The sequence below is a fragment of the Nyctibius grandis genome, chromosome 18, assembly GCF_013368605.1.
Source record: "Nyctibius grandis isolate bNycGra1 chromosome 18, bNycGra1.pri, whole genome shotgun sequence".
NCBI classification, from domain to species: Eukaryota; Metazoa; Chordata; class Aves; order Nyctibiiformes; family Nyctibiidae; genus Nyctibius; species Nyctibius grandis.
The window spans coordinates 3,785,871-3,806,641 of record NC_090675.1 but is presented as its reverse complement, the minus strand read 5'-3'; the positions used below and the strand labels follow the sequence as shown (position 1 = coordinate 3,806,641).

At 43.8% G+C, this 20,771-nt stretch overlaps 1 protein-coding gene across 1 annotated transcript in view; it reads left to right on the top strand.

Annotated features, from left to right (window-relative positions):
• The window catches only part of COL26A1 (collagen type XXVI alpha 1 chain), a 168,989-nt gene that overhangs the window by 26,557 nt on the left and 121,661 nt on the right, over positions 1–20,771 (top strand). Inside the window, exon 3 of the mRNA XM_068415860.1 lies at positions 8,450–8,553. Within this exon, the coding sequence (XP_068271961.1) occupies positions 8,450–8,553 (104 nt within the window). The remainder of the gene's footprint in view (positions 1–8,449; positions 8,554–20,771) is intronic.

Genomic DNA, 20,771 nt, shown 5'->3' with positions numbered 1-20,771 from the left:
TTTTCTTTCTATGTGAAAATATCATGGAAAGAAGCTGGGGTTATTGATATTTAAGATCTCAGCTGGTGAAAGCTCAGCTGACAGGAGCAGTGTTTCTGGAAGACAATCACCATGAAGAAACCGACTAGAAGAGACAGAAGGACGCTAATGCTCTGTTCCTTTTGCAAGTGGGAGGAAATGCAAGTGAAGCTAATGGCACCCTTCCAAGGAAATTACTGTCTGTCCTCTAATCATGCATCGTGTGACATTCTTGCATGAAGTAGAGAAAGACCTTGGACCTCTCTTTCCCAAGGACCTCCAGAAAGCTGCTAACAAATGCTGGAGCCCACCCAGTTATCAACAAAGGTAAAGCAGGAGCAGCATGTGCTTGTTCCCAGTCATTTTCTGTACTTGTGATGAGCACACTGTCCATGGTGCAGGGTGAAGACAACTGCTCTGTGGTTAGAGTAAATGTTACCTCTTGTGTTTCAAACTAACTACTCCCAAAAAGAGAATGATGGATGTGGCATGGCAGAACTTAGGCCCATGGGATTGCTGCTTTGCCACCATGGCTCTTACTAACAACAAAGGACACCTCTACCCATGTTTCATGTAATCCTGCTACTGCAGGATTGAAGTCCAGAAATGCTGCAAGCCCTGATACCTTGTGAGGTCAGGGGATTCATCTATTAGGAGGACTGGCTAGAAATGTTCATGCTCTCTGTATCACATAAGCACAGAATGGCTAGGGTTGGAAGAGACCTCTGGAGATAATCTAGTTCAACCCCCTGCTAAAGCAGGTTCACCCAGAGCACATTGCACAGGGTCACGTCCAGGCGGGTTTTGAATATCTCCAGAGAAGGAGACTCCACAACCTCTCTGGGCAGCCTGTTCCAGTGCTCTGTCACCCTCAAAGTAAAGTAGTTTTTCCTCATATTCAGATGGAACTTCCTGTGTTTGTTTGTGCCCATTGCCCCTTGTCCTGCTACTGGGTACCACTGAGAAGAGACTGGCTCCATCCTTTTGACATCCACCCTTAAGGTATTTGTAGGCATTGATAACATCCCCTTTCAGTTGTTCAGGTAATATAAATATATCTGCTTTCCATTTGCCAAAAAGTCAAATCTAAATATCTTCTGGCCTTCTCCTCTTCATCCCTAGTGAGATTTCTGGTGCCTGAGCTTGAGGGGGGCGCAGCCAGACTCACATGGTGTTACGCTTGACTGTAAGCAATGCAAAATGTCAGTAAGCCATTGGCATTGTTTTGGCTTTATAGTATTTCTCCCAGCTGCGACTTGAAGCAAACTTTTCATCTGGTTTACGGGGAGTCAACCATTATCTGGGAGAGCTTTCATTCTGCCAGCACCCGTTATCGGGCTGCTCACTAGCAAAAGGGACGCCAGCCAAAAAAAAAGGCATCTCTCAGCCTCGTGGTGACAGCTGAGAGGGCTCTCTGTTAGAGAGACTCTGCTTACAAGCAGACATCAGTGTGGCCAGACAAGGATTTAATCCATTTCCTGTCTCCCATTCATTCGTGTTATGTTTCTTTCCCTTATTGCACAAACTCTGCAGCTCAGGGTCAAGCCTTTGACAGAGGAGTATCTGTGAGATCCCCAGCCTAGCAACTTCAGTTGTGTGATGTCCTTGCTGTCTGTTCACTTGCTCTTGGGAAGCTGGCAGCTGTACTTCTTTTGCAGGAGTGTCGTCATCTTGGCTGGGATGGGGTGAGCTGCTCTGTTCTTGCCCTCCACCCCAGACTCTATTTAGCTTGGGTGCTGAGTTGCTTTGGAGCAGTCTTGGCTGGAGACTTTCCCTCAGCAGATCTATTCTTGAACTCCCTTCATGTGTGTAGTGAAGGCTTCAGCTTCTGCGCACCATAGGATATGCCTTTGCTTTGTCACGCTACGAAGTGAACGGGCAACTTTCCAGCAGTCTGGCTGAAGCTCCTAGTGTGCTTATAAAAATCGCATGCCATTCATCTGTCTGAAGGAAGGGATAAAGTCTCTAGCGTGGTGTTTCGATGGCAACCTAATCTCTGGGTCTCTGCTGCCTGGATGGTTGCACTCAGCTCCCAGTAAACCCAGGCATCTGAATGGTAACCCTTCTCCTGAGCAATCGTTTTGCCACAGCAGCTGCTAATGCACAATCCTGTCACGCTTGGGTCACTAAACTCCTTGAGGCTCACAGAGAAGGGTTGTCTCGTAGGCCAGGCAAGGACTGAAGACCTGCATTCAGTTGCTGGAGCTCTTGTGTCTTCCTGTGCCTTCAGTCAAGTGATGCCACCTTACCTATAAGATGAGAACAGTACTACTTTTGTCTTACTGTGTTTTATGACTTTGAGAATAGGACAACTTCTTGCTATATGCTAATTGGCCAAAATCAGCCTAATTTTGATTAGGGTATTTGTGTATGGCTGTTGTGGTCAGTAAATCAGTATCTCAGAAGGTAAATGAATATGGTGAACAGCCTGGCAGATCATGCACTGTTATGGTCTTCAGAAGACAACCATTTTCTGCTTCAAACTGTTGTTGCTGTGAAAATCCCTATCTCATCTCTGGAAGCATGCTGCTTCAGATTGTGGCAGGATATTCTGACTGCTCTCCTGCTTGTTTCATCCTAGGAAAATGAATGTTCCCAGCAAGGCTGTGTCAGATTTTATCCTGCTATTTTTTGCTCTACTCAGTGGTCACATAACTGTTTTACTGTAGCCTTTGAGCATCCTGTCTCTGCAGCACTTTCTGGCTTCAGAGAATCTGGAGATTTCCCTGGAAACCCACAGCTGGCTTGTACAGGGATGGGCTTACCTGGCCGCCGTACTTTAGCAAGAGCCATTGAAACCCCAGACATGAAGTTACTCATCCGTCAGCTTCAAACATCACTCAAAGGTGAGAGAGATGGAGGGGAGAGCATTTTGCAACACAGCAAATCTGGGCTGTGATGCCCTTTCCAACTGCTAGTCATTGCCTCTTTGCTTTTAGTATTCTAGCTGGTTTGGCTTATCGCAAATGCTTTGTGCTTTTGATGACATTTTTAACATAAGCAGGCTACACATCTTGCATGGATCATTCTTGTTATTTGGTGTTTTTGAATGTTGGAAATTTTTTTTTTTTTGCTGTTTTCATTTAAACTGAGCACATTTCAGCTCCCAGAGGGATTTTACAAGCTAGTTTGCAGAAAAACAAAGAAGGAATTCTGCAGGCTCATCCATTTTGGTCTTCTCTGCTTTTGAAGACTCTATTGCTACAGGGTCAGTAAGAGAAGTTGGGGGTCTGTCACCCAAGAGATTGGCCTGTAGCTGATGTTTCTCCTCAGTTTCAGAAGTAGTAATGCCACAGGGAAATCCTTCTCTCTTTCTTTCCAGTCAATTGAATAATAAATCCCAGAGCTTATTTCAGTGCATTAGGATTGCTGTTTGAAGTCCTGTTACACACGAACTCTTTTGTATGTTTAATTCCCTTATTTCTCTCCAAGATGTAGAGTCATATGCTTGAAAAAAGAGGCCTGCTGTCCCATGCGCATACGGGATATAAGTGTAGGATGAACAGTGCCCCTGTGAACAGGATAGGTAGAGGCTCTGGGTGTGTATGAGACTGGAGCTGTAGCACAAAGGCGTGTTCTCAGGTTTGGGAACAATGTGGATGGCTGTGCTTTCAGAAGGTGACCTGTGTGCCGCTGGCTGGGCAGAGGTGGAGAGCCAACTGCTTTGTAGATTGTGCACAGCTGTCCTCAGCCTGCTAATGGAAGGCCTTGTGATCTTGCCCAGACATGCTGTCTCGGCACTCTTCCTCCTTGCTGGTAGGGAAGTGCGGTGCTGCTCCGCAATAGCACTGATATCTAATTGTTAATGAAGACAGAAGCTGATGATTACTCTGGTGGCATAGAAACATCTGTCTCTGTGTCCTTTGGCTTTGTTTCTTGGGACTGAGAGACTGCAAAGTATTGCTCTGTACAACTTGGGATGGGAGGTGTGTAAGTTTCTGTTTTCGGGGGTTTAGGCTCTTGATCAGTTGTGCAAACCAGACGTGCTCAGAGTTAAACAGAGTTCTCTTCCTCCCCTTTGGCAAAGGCAGGACACGTACAATGGCCTCCAACACTCCTGCAGCTGCAGGTTTTGTTTTTTGTCCAGTGTCTGCAGGAGCATATTTGAAACTCCTCTGGTTATGTTCTTCCTTGGGGATCTCCTGCCTTAGTGCTAGGGAGGCTGGAAGAGCTGGGGCTGCAGGAAAAAAAGAGCACAGGTCTGATTCACAGTGATGGTCTCTGCCATGCTTGTGAGTGCAAACATGATGGCAAAGGTACCTGTCCATGTGTCTGCTGTGGCACTGGTTTGAGGTGATGTTATCTTGTCTGTATTCCATAGAGAAGCTACCTGGTGCAATCAGTGTCTTGGTAGGCTTTAAGGGGATAGTTAGGGTAGTCTGTCTGGAGTGGGATGTTGGGAACCAAATATGTTCTTGATAGCCTCTCTGAGAAATGGACTCTCTGGGTGCGCCCATAGGATATTCTTTTCTGTGTCAATACTTGCCCAACGCTTTCCAACCTCCCTTCTTTCCGGGGCAGCCAAGTACTTCAAGATTCAGTTACTTAACCTGATGTATTTGAAATCTGATTTCAGAACATCCTGATTTTCTATGAGGAATTTTAGATTCTTGGCATATCTGTAAATTAGGCCATAGGTACCAAAAATTAGAGGAACTACTGTGAGCTTTGCTCTGATCTTCTTTTAATGCAGTAGGTGAAAGAAAGCTTGGATTCCTTGGTTTCCAGACTCTTTGCCAGTCAAAAAGGCAAGTTCATTCCTCTTGTTATCCTGAAAACCCCCAGTAAGTGATGTTGAAACTTTCAACCTGGAACTTGAATAAAGATGAATAGAAGCCTCTGAAGGTCACCAAGGTCTCCTCGGGCACAAACTGCAATGGCTGAATGAATCACACTAACAAAACCATCTCTTGTGATGTGGAAATGAGTTTCACGCCTTCCCTCTCATGTGGTCATTCTGTACAAACAGCTTTGTTTGTAAGTGTCAGAGGGCAGGGGAAATCCATAAAGGGGGAAGGTATTTCCTGTGTGTGACAGGCTGTCTTGCTTGGGTCATGGCAGAGATCACTTCTCTTTGACCTGATTTTTGAGGCTCTTATCCAAGAATGTGACACTTTTTCCCTTTCTTGTGTCCTGTCTGGCTGTTGTGTTCAGTGACACTTCCTTGAGAGCAAGGGGAACGTATCCTTGTGTGCTGAGGCGTGAGACTTGTTGGCTGCCATCCCTCAATGTGTCCTGACCTCTCCAGTATTTCTAGCTTCATACCCCCAAATCAGTTAATCGGTCATCTCATGCTCCCTACCCGAATTACCACTTTCTGGGCAATCACTTAGAGAGACACAAGCAAGAGACTGTTTCCCAAATGATGACTGCATGTGGATGAGCTCTTGTAGCTTGTCTGACGCTGATCAGGCCGTCTCCAAGGACAGCTGGGGGTCTGATCTGATCTAGTAACAGCAGTGGCCACTAGCTGAGTTTTCTGGGTTCTTCCCTCAGTGTTGCCCCACTCCCTGGGACCTTGCTGTGCGCCTCAGCAAATGTGTTGGTAAATGATGCCTGTCTCTTGCAGTAGAGTGGCAGGTCCTGGTAGTTTCTTTTGTGAAGTGCTTGGAAGCCTTGTGCTGAAGGGGACTGTGTATACTGAGCACATCCTTTGGCTGTCTGGGAAGCAAAGAGGTGCAGGTTGTGGCTCATCCTAACCTCTCTCTTACTGTGGTTTTGCAGATTTCTATGCCAGTGTTTGTGGCTTGGGTGACAACCAAGGGAAAGGCTTTCCTATTCTACTACCAATCCCTTTTTCTACCTGTTGTGTTTTTCACACAATTTTCATTCCGAGGCTTCTGATCTTTAACAGATATCTTTTCTTCTCCTTTTTTCATGTTTTTTCCTCTCCTTCACTTGCAACACTTCAGGTATCAGACAGTGGTAACGCTTTGCTAAAGGAGTTTTCTTTGTTCCCCTCCTGGAATAGCAGTCAGAAATCTGCATGAAGTGACGTGATGATATATGTAACAACAGACCTTGCTGCTATGTCACATGATTGAGAAAAAACGATGCTATGAAGAACAGAGCAACTTTAGAGCAAATTTGAGCTAGCAAGCTGGAACCACTTCGCATGTCTGACTGCACGATGCTGAACAGAGCTGCAAATGTCAGGACTCTTCCAGGAAATTCAGGGTGGGTGGTAGGCTGTGACAGCTGAGCTCCACGTTTGTCATGCCCTGAGAAGTCCTCGCTCATTTGAGGATTAAACTATAGCTACTTCCCTGACACAGAACTGCTGCCAATATTCCAGTCTGGCTCAAGCCGCTCTCCACACTTCATAATGAAGTTTGAGAGAGCTTTAACATCTTGGTGTTGGCAGAAACATGGTTTTAAAATCATGGTGTGGTTGGAGACTAGCTGGCTCCGGACACTGGTAACAAGGCTGGAGACTTTCATCTCAAGGTCAAATCCAGCTGTGGTGTTAGTGACAAAGTCATGAACTTCTGACTGATGGTTCGGGGCTTACGTGTGGAAAGATGTCTCGAGTCCAACGCCAGGACTGGGAGTCAGGAGACTTGGGGTTCAGTTCCTGAACTTTGACAGAGCTGTTCTGAGAGACCCTCAGCAAGACACTTAAAGTCTTCATGCCTTAGGTCTCTCAGTGAAAAAGCACTGAAGGTCTACCTGTGTCAACGTGGTGTCAAGTCCTCAAGCTCAACCGTGACTGCAAACGCCTGAATGCTGTTGCATGCAGAAGGGCAAAAAACTAGGTGGGATGAGCTGGCTCTGTCCAGCCCGTATTAGACAAGTGCCTGGATCACAGTTGTCGGTGTTAGCAGTAACTGGTGTGCTTTTTGGCAACTCGGAGGGTGAGGACGTAATGTTCTCAGGAGACAGCGTTGCTCTCCCATCGCTGGGCGATGCAGTTCCAAGTGCAGGCGACGACGTGCTCAGGAGGAAGCTTGTGCAGCCCTCCTCTCCAGTGGCTATAGGAGAAGTTGGTTTCTGTGTTTGGCAGCTGGCATAAGTAATCAGCAACAGCTTACTGAGAAATTAGTTTCCCAAATACTATGTTAACCACGACTGAGCTGCTGCCTTCTTTCCAAGACATACATGGGCAGCCTCTCCTGGCAAGCCTTTGCTACTACTTGTCAGGGTAACTGTACCAATGTCACTGCAGTGCTGTCCTGGATGTACACCTGTGCCTGCTACCCCTTGGAGGTATTTTGAATGAGATTCATGCAATTTCTAGCTCCGTTTTGGCCTTGTGCCCGGGGCAGTGCTGCAGGCGGAGCAGGCTGGGGCAGCGCTCCGTCTCCTGGCAGCTCTCGGCACTGCGGGAGGAGGCTCTTCCCCAGAGGAGACCCGGGTGCTCCGGGCTTGTGTCTGCCTGGCCTTGAGAAAGAAGCATAAAGCTGCAGCCTGCAACACTGTAATCCCTAAGCTTCAGCCTCTCCTTGTGCGTGCCAAATTCCTTTGGCTGTTAAATAAGGGTAGGAATTTTGAGGGGAGCTTGTAGAGTACGACTTCTGTGTTTGCTTTTTAGCTTCATGAATAGCAGCAATAACTTGTCTGGCTGTATACTGGGAAAACTCTGATTTGCTGGCTTTGAGGGCTGCTGTTTTAAAGGAAGAACTGGCATTTGTGCAACTGTCTGTTTTGCGTTGACTTCAGAATTGCTGGTGCTTTGTACAGGTCTACTTGTGTCTGCAGGTAGCCCTCTAGTTTCCCGTGGGGCATGGCAGTACTTGTGCTTGAATTGGGACCCTGGGCGTGCTGTGTGCTGTACACAGAGCTAACAAATGTGTCCTGCAGAGCCTCAGCTGTGGTGAGGAAGAGCATAACCCTATTTCACACTGGGAGAACTAAGGCACAGGTCAGCTAGCTGGAAAAAGGCTCCGTGCAGATCACTGATGTAGTGTTATGTCATGATGATCTTTGTCACATTGATGTGTTGATACACCCCAGATCTGAGTGGTGGATGTGGGAGAAGGGAAGACACCTGAGAGATTTATGCAATTTTTGTGAGAGTAATGTTTTGGAAACTCTATTAGTACTGAGTGAGGCAAGGCTAATGCCAGCCTTTGTTCGACGTCAGAGAAATCCATATGGAGGTCGAGTGAGGGAAACAAGAGTTGTCATCTCTGCTACTTGCAATGACTTGATAGTGGTAGTGATCAGACTTCCACAAAGCATACCGGTGTTATTTGGGGGAGAGGTGAGGGGGAAGAGCCAGAAGAGTATGAGGGCTTAAGGAGAAAAATAAAGGTTGTTGAATCAGATCCACGCTGTGGTAAACCCTTGCTCTGTTATTTTTTTGTCTCCTTTTTCTGGGGGTGGCTGGGTGCTCTGGGGATATACCCAGGCAGGAAGATGTGCTATGAATTAGTAGCAACACCGCCCTTGAATAGGTAAGTGCATTCTACTGACTTCTTGTTTGTGTTAGTTACAGGACTCTCATCAGGCCCACGTACAAAATGTCCTACCGAACTGTGACCACGCTGGAGTGGAGGTGCTGTCCTGGCTTCACGGGGAGCAACTGTGAAGAGGGTAAGTTATTGAGCAATACATCTGTGCTTACAGAGCAGCAAGGGGATGTGTGGATAGACTGGCTGGGTGGAGTTGGGTTTTGTTCCTTAACTTGCTCTACACCTCTCAAACACAGGAACAAATCACCTATTCTCTTCACTCCCCATCATTATCTGAATGCTCACACATAAGCTTTGAAAGGTGGCCTTGGAAAATAGACCATACTGAATGCCTGCAAAGAAGCCTGAACAAGGAGGGGGAAAGAATTGAAGAAATGGGTACTCAGGGTGTTCATGCTTGGCATCCCCATTGCACAGTCCTTCAGAAAATTAGCTTTCTCCATGTCCGTGTGTTATATTCTCCACTTCCCCGTGTCATCACCATCAGTTGCTGTAGCTGATGAAAGCTGGTCCCTGGATGGCTGCTTGTAAGAGTTATGCCTCTGAGGTTTGGACACAAATAATACCTGTGTTCCCAGAGAGCTTTCAATTAAATTAGGCACTTTTACTTCCCCTTCCCACCCACCCCCTGACTTAGTGCAACATTCAGGTTGGACAGTGCACGTGAAAACACAGTTCTGGGTTTGGCATCTGATCTTTCACAGAGGGGAAAACACAGGGCTCTTACCAGAGCTGGAAGAAAGGAAAGTGTTTTCCCTTTCTCATCATGATGGACAAAAGGGGCGTGTTTTTCATTTCCCTTCCTGATGTTTTCTGCTTTAACTGTTGCTTCTTGGGGCTTTGAAACAAGTCTTGCTTCTCCATCGAGTTTCAGGTTTAGGCACTAAAGCATCTGCTGAATCTGTCATGAGTGTTCATGGCTTATGAATGGGAGAGAAACTCGGCTTTGAGTTTTCTGTTCATTTGCATCAGGTCACCACAGCCTGCCTCTCTGCTGGCTGGTGAAGGGTCATTGGAGGTGTCCAACATCTCTAAGTCTCTGCTGTTTGTAGCTGCATCTCATTTTCTTTGTGCTGTGATATGTTGGTGCTAATCATACAATTCAGGCAAATCTCTAACTAGGAAGTTGTCTCGTTACATTCACAAAGAATGATGGTTGCAGACAGCAGCTCGCTTCAGGCTGCTGAGGAAACAATAGCTTCCCAGAAGCTCAAGAGTCGTCTTAAAAAGTGGCAAAACTACCCTGAATTGCAATCTGCAAGCGAGAGCTTTGCATTTTAGCATGCTGCTGAAAGAAGTGAGCCTAGGAAAGAGAAGCTGCTGTGTGCAGCTTGGATTTTTACCTGTCACTGCAGGGGAGAGGGATGCTAAGGATTGTGGCAGACCAGTTATTTTGAAAGTGGCTGCAGCTCATCCTGGCTGAGGATCTGACTGGGGACCCGAGGAGCCCATGTGCGCAGCCTGTTCGTGCCTGTAGGTTTGGACAGGTGTGAGTAATTACAGCTTAGTGGTGCTGCTGGTGTAAAGGAGAGAATCCAGCTCCCTCCCACAGTGCCAGATCTGTCTCAGCAGAGTTCAGTGGAAATAAAAAGCCAACATAAGCTTGTTTGAGAAAGTCAGCAGCGATCTCACAGGAGCAGGTCTGTGGAACGAGGTGACAATTTTATGCAGTCAGTTTTCAAGGTGGAACTGTTCTTTTGGGCTTGGATATGGTCTGTGGAGTGTGAGCAGAAAGCCAGTAGCAAGCCCTCACTTTCATGTGTGAGATTCTTTTTACCTTTTTTTTCTCCCTAAAACATCTGGTGCTACTGACAATCCCATATTCTTGAAAGACAGAGGAAAATAAAAAAAAAGACCCCTTTCTAGTACAGCAGGGTTGTGCCACTTAATTTCTAGCAGCAGTATTGACACTAGTGGTGTGTACAGCACCTCAAGCTGTCCAGAGGCATCAGTTTTAAAAGTGAAGTGTTTACTTCCTTGTTATGTTAATCCTTAACGTTAGTGTCACTTGGAATTGTAAGTAAAAGAGGCTTTTTGGCAACCTCATATAAAGCCTTTTGTACTCTTTCCTTTCTACCTTCTCTCCTACTACAAATCCAGTTCCTCTGCGAGGGTAGGATGCTTACATCTGCGTGGGTCCTTCCTGGAAACAGCAGACAAAAGAAAACAGAAAACTAAACTGAAACAAAACAAAAACAGTGCTATTATGAAGCCACAGTGAATTAGCAGAGTAAAACCTCAAAATGCTTTCATTTTTTTTTTGTATTAGTTAGATTTCCCCTCAATATTTCATTTCATTTGTATGTGCAGCTGGTGCTTTTGAAGTTGATGTGAGGTAGGTATGATTGAAGGCAGATTGGACCTGCACTATTTTTAACATGCTCCAATTCTCTGACAGTTGCTATTGTTCTCCACTGTCAGCAGAATGGCAACTACAATGGCTCTGAGCTTCCACTTCAAGATGTCTCTTGTTTCCAGAGACTGAAGGAAAAAGTTTTCTTTCCCAATGGGCCCTGGAATAGTAAGGTTGCATTTTCATGAGTGGGACGGACTAACCTGGGAGATGAGGGATTGATCAAGCACATAGAGCAGTTCTGGGAGTTGTCTGCCCATGGGCATGGCTGCGGGGGTCCCTTCTTCAGACTGATGGTGCTTTTTATGTCTTGAGGCTTGAGAGATCCTAACTGTTGATTCCTTCTTTAATTCCCAGTGAGCAGGGTTGATACTTGCTCCTTTTTTGTGCTGTTCTGGACTGTTCTGGAACAGTGTCGTTGTGGGGGAGCCACTGTAGCCTATCTGGAGGATGGATTACTTTTACTAGCTGTCCTTTTATGAGGCCTTCCTTGCCCTTTTTTAATTTGTTTTATTTCTTTTAGCATTTTATGGGGGAAGATCAGATGGTGGGAGGGCGAACCAAGGAAACCAAGTCAAAGAACTTGCAATCATTCAAAGGCTGCAGTGGAGCTATTTCCGACATACATACTTTCTCGTTATCTCTCAAATGGCAGGTCAGCTTTTCTTTTGCAAAGGAAACAGTACAGCGTGGATGTCTAGCCCCAAAGTATGACAGACTCCTGATGAGACTGGCTTGCTGTAACACACCTTCAATGAGAAAACTCCCTTACACAGTAACATACTGCACACTGATAGAGCAAGCTGTTAAATGCAATTTGAGTATTACAAAGTGTCTTGACCCTTAGCTAATAAGTTTAGCTTGAGAAAGTAACCACTTAACTGTCACCAGCTGGCAGGCACCTACATTAATGCTGAAGGCTGCACATTGTTTAGATTTAAATTATCTTGGGAATTTAACTCTTGCATTGGAGCTGATAAAGAGCAGCATCATCTGGAGGAAGCTCGTCTCTAACAGTGGGTGGAGATTTTGCTATTCAGTGGGCTATTCATTTGCTGAGGTGGGAAAGGCTGCTTCCAATCTGTTTCCTTTTATAAGTTGACACTGCTTGGGGCTCTCCCCTCTTCACTTCATTGCTTTCCCCTCACCCAAAGGTATGTCAACATTTGACAGGTCTCTAATTCCTTTATTGTTTTTGTAGAACAGTGACCAGCTAGTTGAGGAGGTAGCTAAAAATCACCAGTTGTACCAGGGCTTCCCGAAGGGTTTCTTGCAACTTTCTTGGATGGAGAAAGAGACTTGATGCAAACAAGTCTGGTGAATTTAACTGTCAGTAGATGCTAATTTTTATTTTCCAGTTTCAGGGGGTTTTTGTTTTGTTTAAACTGGAGCCCAAGCCTAGGACAGGAAATGAATGCACTGAGCCACCCAGTCTGCTGACTGCTGATATAAAGAACATATGGACGAGAGCAGTGCAGAGGTGAAGTGGTTTAGCTATTGCAATCATGCATCAAGCTGATTGATTTGAATCCAAGATGATGCTGACACTTGAACTCAGCCTTTTTTTCTATATGGCTGAAAGTTCAAAGGCAAGTGCAATCTCTTGGGAGAGAAAAAGTGTCCCTAGCAAGTTCAGGGGCGCAGCACTGCCCTAGAGCTCTCCAGCTAGGCAAGGTCTTATTTCACTTTACAAATATAACAGATTTCTTTCTTGTTTGTTTGTATTGCTTGAATTTGGGACAGTAGCCAGTATCCTGTTTATCCCAGAAGCAGATTGATGGTAGACAGCTTAGCTGCTTGGGCAAGAAGCAGCTCCAGGAGTAACCTCAGCACCTCTAAAGTGATGCCATTGTGATTCCAAGCTTACTTTTTTTTTCTTTCCAGAAGAATACAAGTAGGATAAGAAAGTTGACCAGCCTTGTTCAAGTAATGGTTTGATTTGAGAACTTCCTTCCCCCTCCTCCTCATTTCAGTTCTTGGAATATTTTTATCTGCTTTTAGTAACTATTGTTTGCATCTTGTCATCCTGATATTTTTCAAACCTCTTAGATTCCCATGTGTTTTCTTATGCTGCTTTGAAAAATGTAAATGAGGACTTTCCTTTCAGTATGATAGAGTGCAAAACCCTCTCCTTTTTTACTGCTGATTCGCAGAGTTTCTTGGTCTCAGGAGGAGAGATGCAGAACAACACTGCCAGGAAAATCTTAAACTAGCAAATGCAATTACGATACAAAATTTGATGAGGCCACGAGAATGAACATCAAAACTAGAGACCTGAAAGTTTGAAAGCCCATTAAAGTGCTCTATAAGGAAGGCTATTCAAAGTGGTGTTGATGGGACCTCACTTCTCCAGGTCTTGGTTTGCTCCCCTCTGAAACTGTTAAACAAAGAACTGTCAATCTATGTGAAAATACAATGTGAAGATTATGGAGTAACATTTCCCATAATATCACGGTAGTTCTCTTCAGGAGTTGAGCTCGTGTGAGCTTTCTTTTAGTCAAGTACTTAAGTTCCTTCTTGTTTCTCCCTCTTCCTCATAGCCACTGTTTGGAAGCAAGGGAGTTAAGTCTGTGTATCACCTATGGCGAGTAACAGAGCTCTTTGCTGCCACTGGCCGTTTTTCATCTTGCCCTCAGAAACTGAGAAAATGTGATAGAAGGCAGTGGAGGTCACGAGAGGCATTGCACTACCTGTTCCTGTTGCTGCTAAATCCTAGTACAGTGATGTTTTCCCACTTCAGCACAGTCCAACTCCTGTCATAACCAAAGAAAAAGCTTTCATTTGAACAGTGAAATTCTCCCAGAGGTGGTTACCTCGGTGCTCTCTGGTTAGCAGGGCAGTTCTGTGCTGTGAATGTGTTGCAGACTGAGGTGCCTTCCTTTCAAGTTTGGATCTAGCACAGATCCTTGCACGTACGTAGCTCTCTACTAGAGACTGGCTCAGTAATTCCTTTAGTGAAACGTGACCTTGCTCTCATTTTGAGACCTTTGTTTCAAAGACATTTGGTTCCACATAGCAAACTTGCTTCTAAAAATATCTCTCATTCCAAAGTTTAACGTTTATTAGATATAAGTTAATTATGTGGCTAAATCTTATAGACTATTAAGGGCAACCTGAATTTCCTAATAATTATCTAGTTAGTAAAGCAATTAGTAAGTAGGTAGTAAAATGTGGTAACTGAACTCTGTAAACCTGCCTTCAAAACTTTTTTCATGAAAAAACATCAAAACATGTTGCTCACCCTTGATGGAATTGCTGACGCATGAAAGCAGCTTTCTTGAGTGATGATGTTTATGTACCGATAGTACAGAGGTGTTGGATAGTATCTACCTTGGTATTCTCTTCCATAGCATATGCCTCCTGCTCCTCCATATGTTATACCTCCTTCTGCTTGTGTTTCTGGTAGCCTCTTCGACATAAGGGAGAAGGTCCACCAGAAGTTTCCCAAACTACTCTACGATGTGTCACCCAATTCCTATCCACTCCCATCACCATGCTGACCATTCAGCAACCTCTGGCTTCAGGCATAACTTGTGTGTCACCCTTGATCAAATTTTCTGAGGAGTTCCTGGGGTGTGTGGTCACTGTTGGAAGAATATGCAGCCTGCTGAGAGCGCTTTCTGGCATCAGTGCTGTGTGACTACTTGAACAATTTCTGAGTGTTCATCTTCTCTTTCGATACACAGTCAAAAAAAAAAAAAATACCTGTCAGATTTCCAAAGATTTTGACACTGCATTCCAGCATCTGAGTAGTTTCATTTTTTTTGGACATTTTTAATCCGAACAGGGAGAATTTTATTCAGCACCTAATGTCAAAATATTTGTAGTGCTAAATATCTGCAGATGTTATCTTAACATAATTAGAAAACCTCTATGCTGTACTGTTACATTGTCCCAATTTTTTTAGCTCCCATCAAATTACTGTGGTGTTAGAGAATCTTTTTTTTTATTTTGATAAGCTATTTGTTTGCTTTCCCAAATATATTGGATGCTTTCTATTTCTCATAGCTGTGTATTTCTTAATTCACAAGTGACAGACCCACCTATTTATAGTTAATGGCTTTCCTATTAATTTGCTTTATTTCTAATCAGGAGTGAATGTAACCTTACCTTGAGTAGGGGTTTGGAGTTCTGGCTTGTTTTGGGGTTGTTTTTTGTTTGTTTTTTTTTTTTTAAATATATTTGGTTGTGTCAAACTTCACGAACTGTGACGAAATCTCTGAACAGAAGGATTGCCTAAGAAAGGTACAGATCACCTTGCTTTCATCAAGTTTAGAAATGCTTCTGACATAGAAGCAATTCTGCTTTTACTGCAGGGAGCTGGAATAACAATCATTAGTCCATGCTGAACTCTAATCCTGAGGTGGACGATCGTCGTCTCAGAGGGCAGTGAATGGACAAGATGGATGTGACACTTTTTTTTTTTCTTTTAAATTCAATGAATATTAATTTATTTTGGTAAGCCACAGATTTTGCAGGATTATCTCCCTGGAAGCCTGTCCACAGGCGCTGTCCTAACATTAGTTGTGCAAAATGTACTCCTGCCCTTTTGGAGGAGTCTGAGAAGTGTATAATGACGAGATAGCTAAGGCAGGTGTTCATAACTTGGGGAGGAATCCCACATGGTATATTTGCTACTTTCACAGGTGGTTGGGCTGTGTGAGAGGACTGGATCCTTTGATTTCCAGTATCCAAATCTGGAGACATCTTCTGATGGCTGGTAGTTCTTGCCACCTGCCTTCCTAACCTTTGTAGGATGAGTTGATGTTGCTGGTTCATTAAGAATGGAGGAGGGATGACATTGAGGAAGCAATTTTGTGTAAACAGACCAGATTGTTGCTGTAATTAAGAGTCATGTGAAAACAGCCAGAAGGTTGGAGGACTTGGCTAAGCCATCAGTTCTGTCCAGGATAAGGACTTTGGAGTGAGGCAGAGCATGCTGGGAAGCTCATGCAGCTGCTGCCAGTGTAGTGTCCTCCTCTGGAAAAAGGAAGATGTGACATGTTATGCTGTCAATCCTACAAATGTAGTTAGTACCAAAATAATGAAAAACATTCTTCTGAAAAACTCCACCCTATTTCTCTTTTCTATAGAAATTCCTATCAGAGGTGGTAGAGGAAGGGTGGGGTGGTGTTTATAACAAAAGTTAGCAATTTTTGGAGTGCACACCACACTACCAGTCGCATATGGAAGTGCTAAATGAGAGAAATAGTTCCTAATTGGTGTCCACTGTTCGTTTTGATGCCTTTCGTGTGAATTATAGATAACAATGGAAGAAGAATTAAAACCACCTGCTGAAGCTGTATCTGAGCTTCCTTGCTGCTGCAATAACTTATCTGTTTTTTAAATCAGCAACAGGAAATGAGGCTTAGGCCTTTAATATGAAATGTCTACGGTTGGAAGGGGTGGCAATGAAGAGGAGTATCTTCTTTCTTTCACTGAATTTGCAAGGCTATTGCCCATTTAACAAGCTGTTCTGTGTTTAATTTTTGAGCATAACACGAAATTGCAGCTCCCTCCCCATCACTTTTCAAGGGCTTTGTTATGAAATGTGTGGGCTTAATGTTTCTGTCAAAGTGTTGAATGGGAAGGTTCCTTGAGGAAGAACTTGTTGAATTTCTTCCAGGAGAATACTTAAGTGGCCAAATAATGCCTGGTATGCAGAGTGCCATCTCTTTTCTTATGAGTGCAGTAATTTATTTGCTTTTAATTATCCTGGATATCTGGCCCTGGCAGCAGTGGAGACTTGTACAGATATGAATGTTGGTGAGGATGAGGGGGATGTTCCTTGTTTTCATCCCTAGATATAACCTTCACCTCTAGGTGTGACTCTGGGTTGACAGTCCTGCTGCCATCTCTTATTTCTGTCTTGTCACATACTGGAGGAGAGACGAGAACATACTTTGCACCACATGAGTTGTAAGATGCCTGTGCAGAGCTGTTCTAATAATGAGTTGTCACTTTGCATGAGTGATGGAGGAATATCTCGTACTGCTGAGGTTTAAAGACATGAGAGTACAGGAAATTCCTTAAGATGGGAGACTTCATTGCCAGCTTTCCACAGACGGCAGATGGACAGGCCAACGTACTCTTTTTGCAAAGAGTTTTCTGATATTTTTAAACAAAACTGTTGACAGTGCAAGCTGTTTGCATGTGTAAGTGGTGAGAAGGGTATAAGGTGTTGCAAGACAAAAGGGAAAGGCTGAAGGCCACAGAGTATACAGGGAGTGCTGCAGTTGGTAGCAAGCTGAACTGGAGCCAAGCTTTGGGGTGAGGCAGATGGAGATCTTTCTGTTTCTACCTTAGGGACTCTTGTATTTTTTTTTAATGTAGGTTTTTCTTTAAATGAATTAATGCAATTAGTACAATAACATTTGTGTTTCCTGTGATACTAATTCCAGTTGTGGGCTGCTCAAAAACATCAACGTAACGGAGACTTCATGCAAGCGCAGTACCTAAGCAGGCTAAGCCTCATCCACACAAAAGCTTTCTTCAGGCAGAAGATGAGATTTACTGGGGGCCTCAGTCCTCAATAAAACTGTTATAACTGTTCTGGGATGCTTTGCCATGTGGAAATGGGATTGCAGGGAATTGAAATGCGGGTGGAATTGGGATTGCAAGCCCAGGAGAAGGAACAGAGGTGGCTTTGATGGAGAAGTTTGAGACTGGTTTCATGTTTTGTAGAAGACCAAGGTGAAAGCAAGAGGTAGGCATCAGATTCCTATGTTGCTGAATCCTAGGCTTTATTCTTACTCAATTCCTTGTTATTAAAAAGGGAACCAAAAGTGTTCCTCCAAATAATAATTTCTAGTGGAGGTGAATTTCAATTTAACACGAAGAAGTGCTAGGCAAAAGTATGTTCAACGCATGTCGTTCCAACATCACATCTTTCCGTGAGCTAGTTAGCAGGATAAAGGCAGCAAAGTTAGTACAGCTCCATTTGGGAAGCTACAGGAATGTGCATTAGATGGAGCAACTTTGAAATACACAGTTCACACCAAAGAACCCCTGTGCTGTAATTAGTAAGGGTTCGGACTGTGTCAGTTTGGGCGGAGGTGTCAAATGGAGTTGCACCCAGGGACTGTTCTCAGTCCAGCATGGGTTGCTTTCATTTTAAAGTTGATGTATGGAATGGAGAGAGACCTCTAATCAGATCTGTGTGTGTTAGAGGGTGAGCAGTACTGGGAATACATGGCAGACTAGGATTAAAATGCAGTCAAATCTTGATTAAATTGTAGAGTTGAGCAGAAATCCATAAAGTGAGATTCGGTCAAGGACAGTCACAGAGGCAGGAATAATCAAATGCACAAATTTTGGAAGTAAGGAGACACAAGGTGGCAGGATCCCAGGAGAGGGAATGGAGTTTGTGGAAGACAGTAGACAGAAGCTCTGCTCTAAACTCGGGAGAAGAAATGCCATCCTGGAGTCTGGTGCTATAAATACTCTGACCAGGTGTAATGGTTACTACTAAGGCATCTGTGAGACTGCCTGACACAACATTTGAAATCTTAGGTATGTTTATGGATAGGATGGGACTGCCTGTATGTGTATGTGTCAGTGTTTCCTGGAGAGGTCAAGTTTCAACATTTACTGTAACTTCAGCCTTGTTACCACTTAATTCCTATGAAAGCTGGTCCTCAGTGGTGTGTACATCTGAGCCCCAAGATCTTAAATACTGTAAGGGGAGTGTTGCATCTGCGAAGGAAAGTATTTAACTGAGAATAGAATACGCCTTTTGTAGTTGGTGGGATTTGAATATGTCCTACTGTTAAATAATTAGACTGGTTAACTTTGCTTACCAGCTAGAGTAGTTAGTAGGTGCATGTTACATGTGCAACTGAAAATAGCATCAGCACGAATGAGCTCTTCTAAAAGTAACGTAATTGGTAGTCATTAAGGGTTAACTCATGTTTTTCAAAAACTGGACAAGATGTGGGTATAGACTCATTCTAATGACTACATGTGTGTGATTACAAAGAGTAGGAAACATCTAATCACTTCTGAAGCAAGTGTAGTATTGCAAGCTATCCTGATTGCCACTGCAGTGTAAAAAAACACTTGTTGGATGAGTCTTTAGCAACTTTACAGTTCCTAAATAAATGAATGAAGGCTGGGAAAAATTTGTTGGTGAACTTTCTGAAGAAATCAGCTATGATTCTGTGTAACATGAGCTAGATTTCAAACAACGTTTAATAAAAGACTTTATCAAACTCTGTGAGAGACTGAAACATCACCATTTAAACAGGTCGTACTAGGTCCCTCAACCACCAAAGCAGGAAAGACATTAAGGAATGGCTCTGTGAAAATCCCCTATCATGAAGTTCATTAAAGACTGATAGCTTTTATTCTGGACTCATATGCTTCTTGCTTGGGCTCCTGATTTGTCTCCTCCTTGGATAGTGCATCCAAATCCACAAGTAACATGCAAGTTTGCATTTCATTTCGAGCCCAGCAGGCATACGGCAATGAGGTTACAAGACCTTTCCAAGTGAGCCTGGAGGGACTTGTTGGCTAGAGTTTGGATTTCTGGCAAGCAGCTTACTCCAGCTCTTTTCTGTAATAAACTCAGGGTTCAGTCCCTGGCCTCTTATAGATACTGAGCACTGTTGCGTGTCTCGGGATAATCAGTCACTGGAAAGGCACAGATGTTTCGAGATGCGTAGCAATGGGTGCAGCATATAAGAAAGGCAACATCAGGGTCATACTACAGATGCAACCACATCTTACATGTGTTCTTTCTTGATAGGAAAATTCTTGTAATGTTTGCGGTTTTCTGGTTGCTAATACCATCAAATGAATAACGCAAAACCTAATAACGATTGTGAGTTTTATTTGCTGTTCATTAAACCTTGCAATGCCCTGGATGGGTGATGCCTCTACTGCAGTAGAGCATTACAGTAATGAACAGAGTGGGTGCACGATTGCCCAAGGCAGTGGCTTAAATTAATTTGGGCAGCAATTCTAACAAAGTCAGAAGGATTATAGAAATGTGGGGCTAGAAGATGTCCTAGTCCTTACCTGGTTGTGGAGATACCAAGAGATGGTTGAAGAAATTCCTGCATTTTTTCTTTTCCTATAAATGAAATACTCCTTGTTACATGAACGTAAAAGAAGAAAACAGACCCAGTGAGGATTCAGAATTTGATGTTTAATTTGTTTGTAAATGATGACTTTTGTAGCAGTAATGCTAAAGAAGTCTTTGGTGTCTATCCACTGTGGAAGGTGCAGGGGCCTATGTTGACTGCTAGGTGGTCCTTAATTTTAAAAACCTTGAGGAACATTCATGGCAGATGGACTTTAATTAGATTACTTCCTGTTGCCAGTGACTGTCAAATGTGGCTCCCCAGATCAAGTGCTAGAGGTTTCTGTTGAAGGTGTCAGGTCTTGTTCTCATGGAAAGAGAGCGTTTTCTGCAGCACAAGGAGACACTGATGGAAATTGTGAAGTATTTTGGTTAATTAGTTCTTTTCCAGTGGCCAATTTGGGCGATAGATACAAACCTATTGCTGTTGTCAGCCAGTGTTTTTTAGCTTCAGTGGTAGACGCCTGTGCTTTACGTAACAAAGGTTCTGGTTTTCTCTTTACTGGTGCTGAGAGTCGTTAAATCCATATGGCTCATAGTACTTGTGTAGTGATGGCTCCAAATGCTGCAGTTAGTTGTATTGCTGCAGGGCTTTGCACTGTAAAATATTATAGCCTATTAAATAAGGGGAACAAGCTACTCCTAAACTTGGCTTATTTGATCTTTTCAAACTTACCCTCAAGTGATTAAGCAAGCAGTGGCTTTTTCAAGCATACTCCAGTTGTATTATCTGCTAAACACATCTCTTAGTGTGATCTGCTGAAGATGCCTTGAACACTGTCCTTCTGCTGTGTACTTGCTAGTCCTTGTGGAAACATAAATAAGCAGTTATTTCTATTTCTTCTAGACTGTCTGGGTGGGATGCAGATGATAGGTATTGGTTTATATTTAACATAAACTTGAA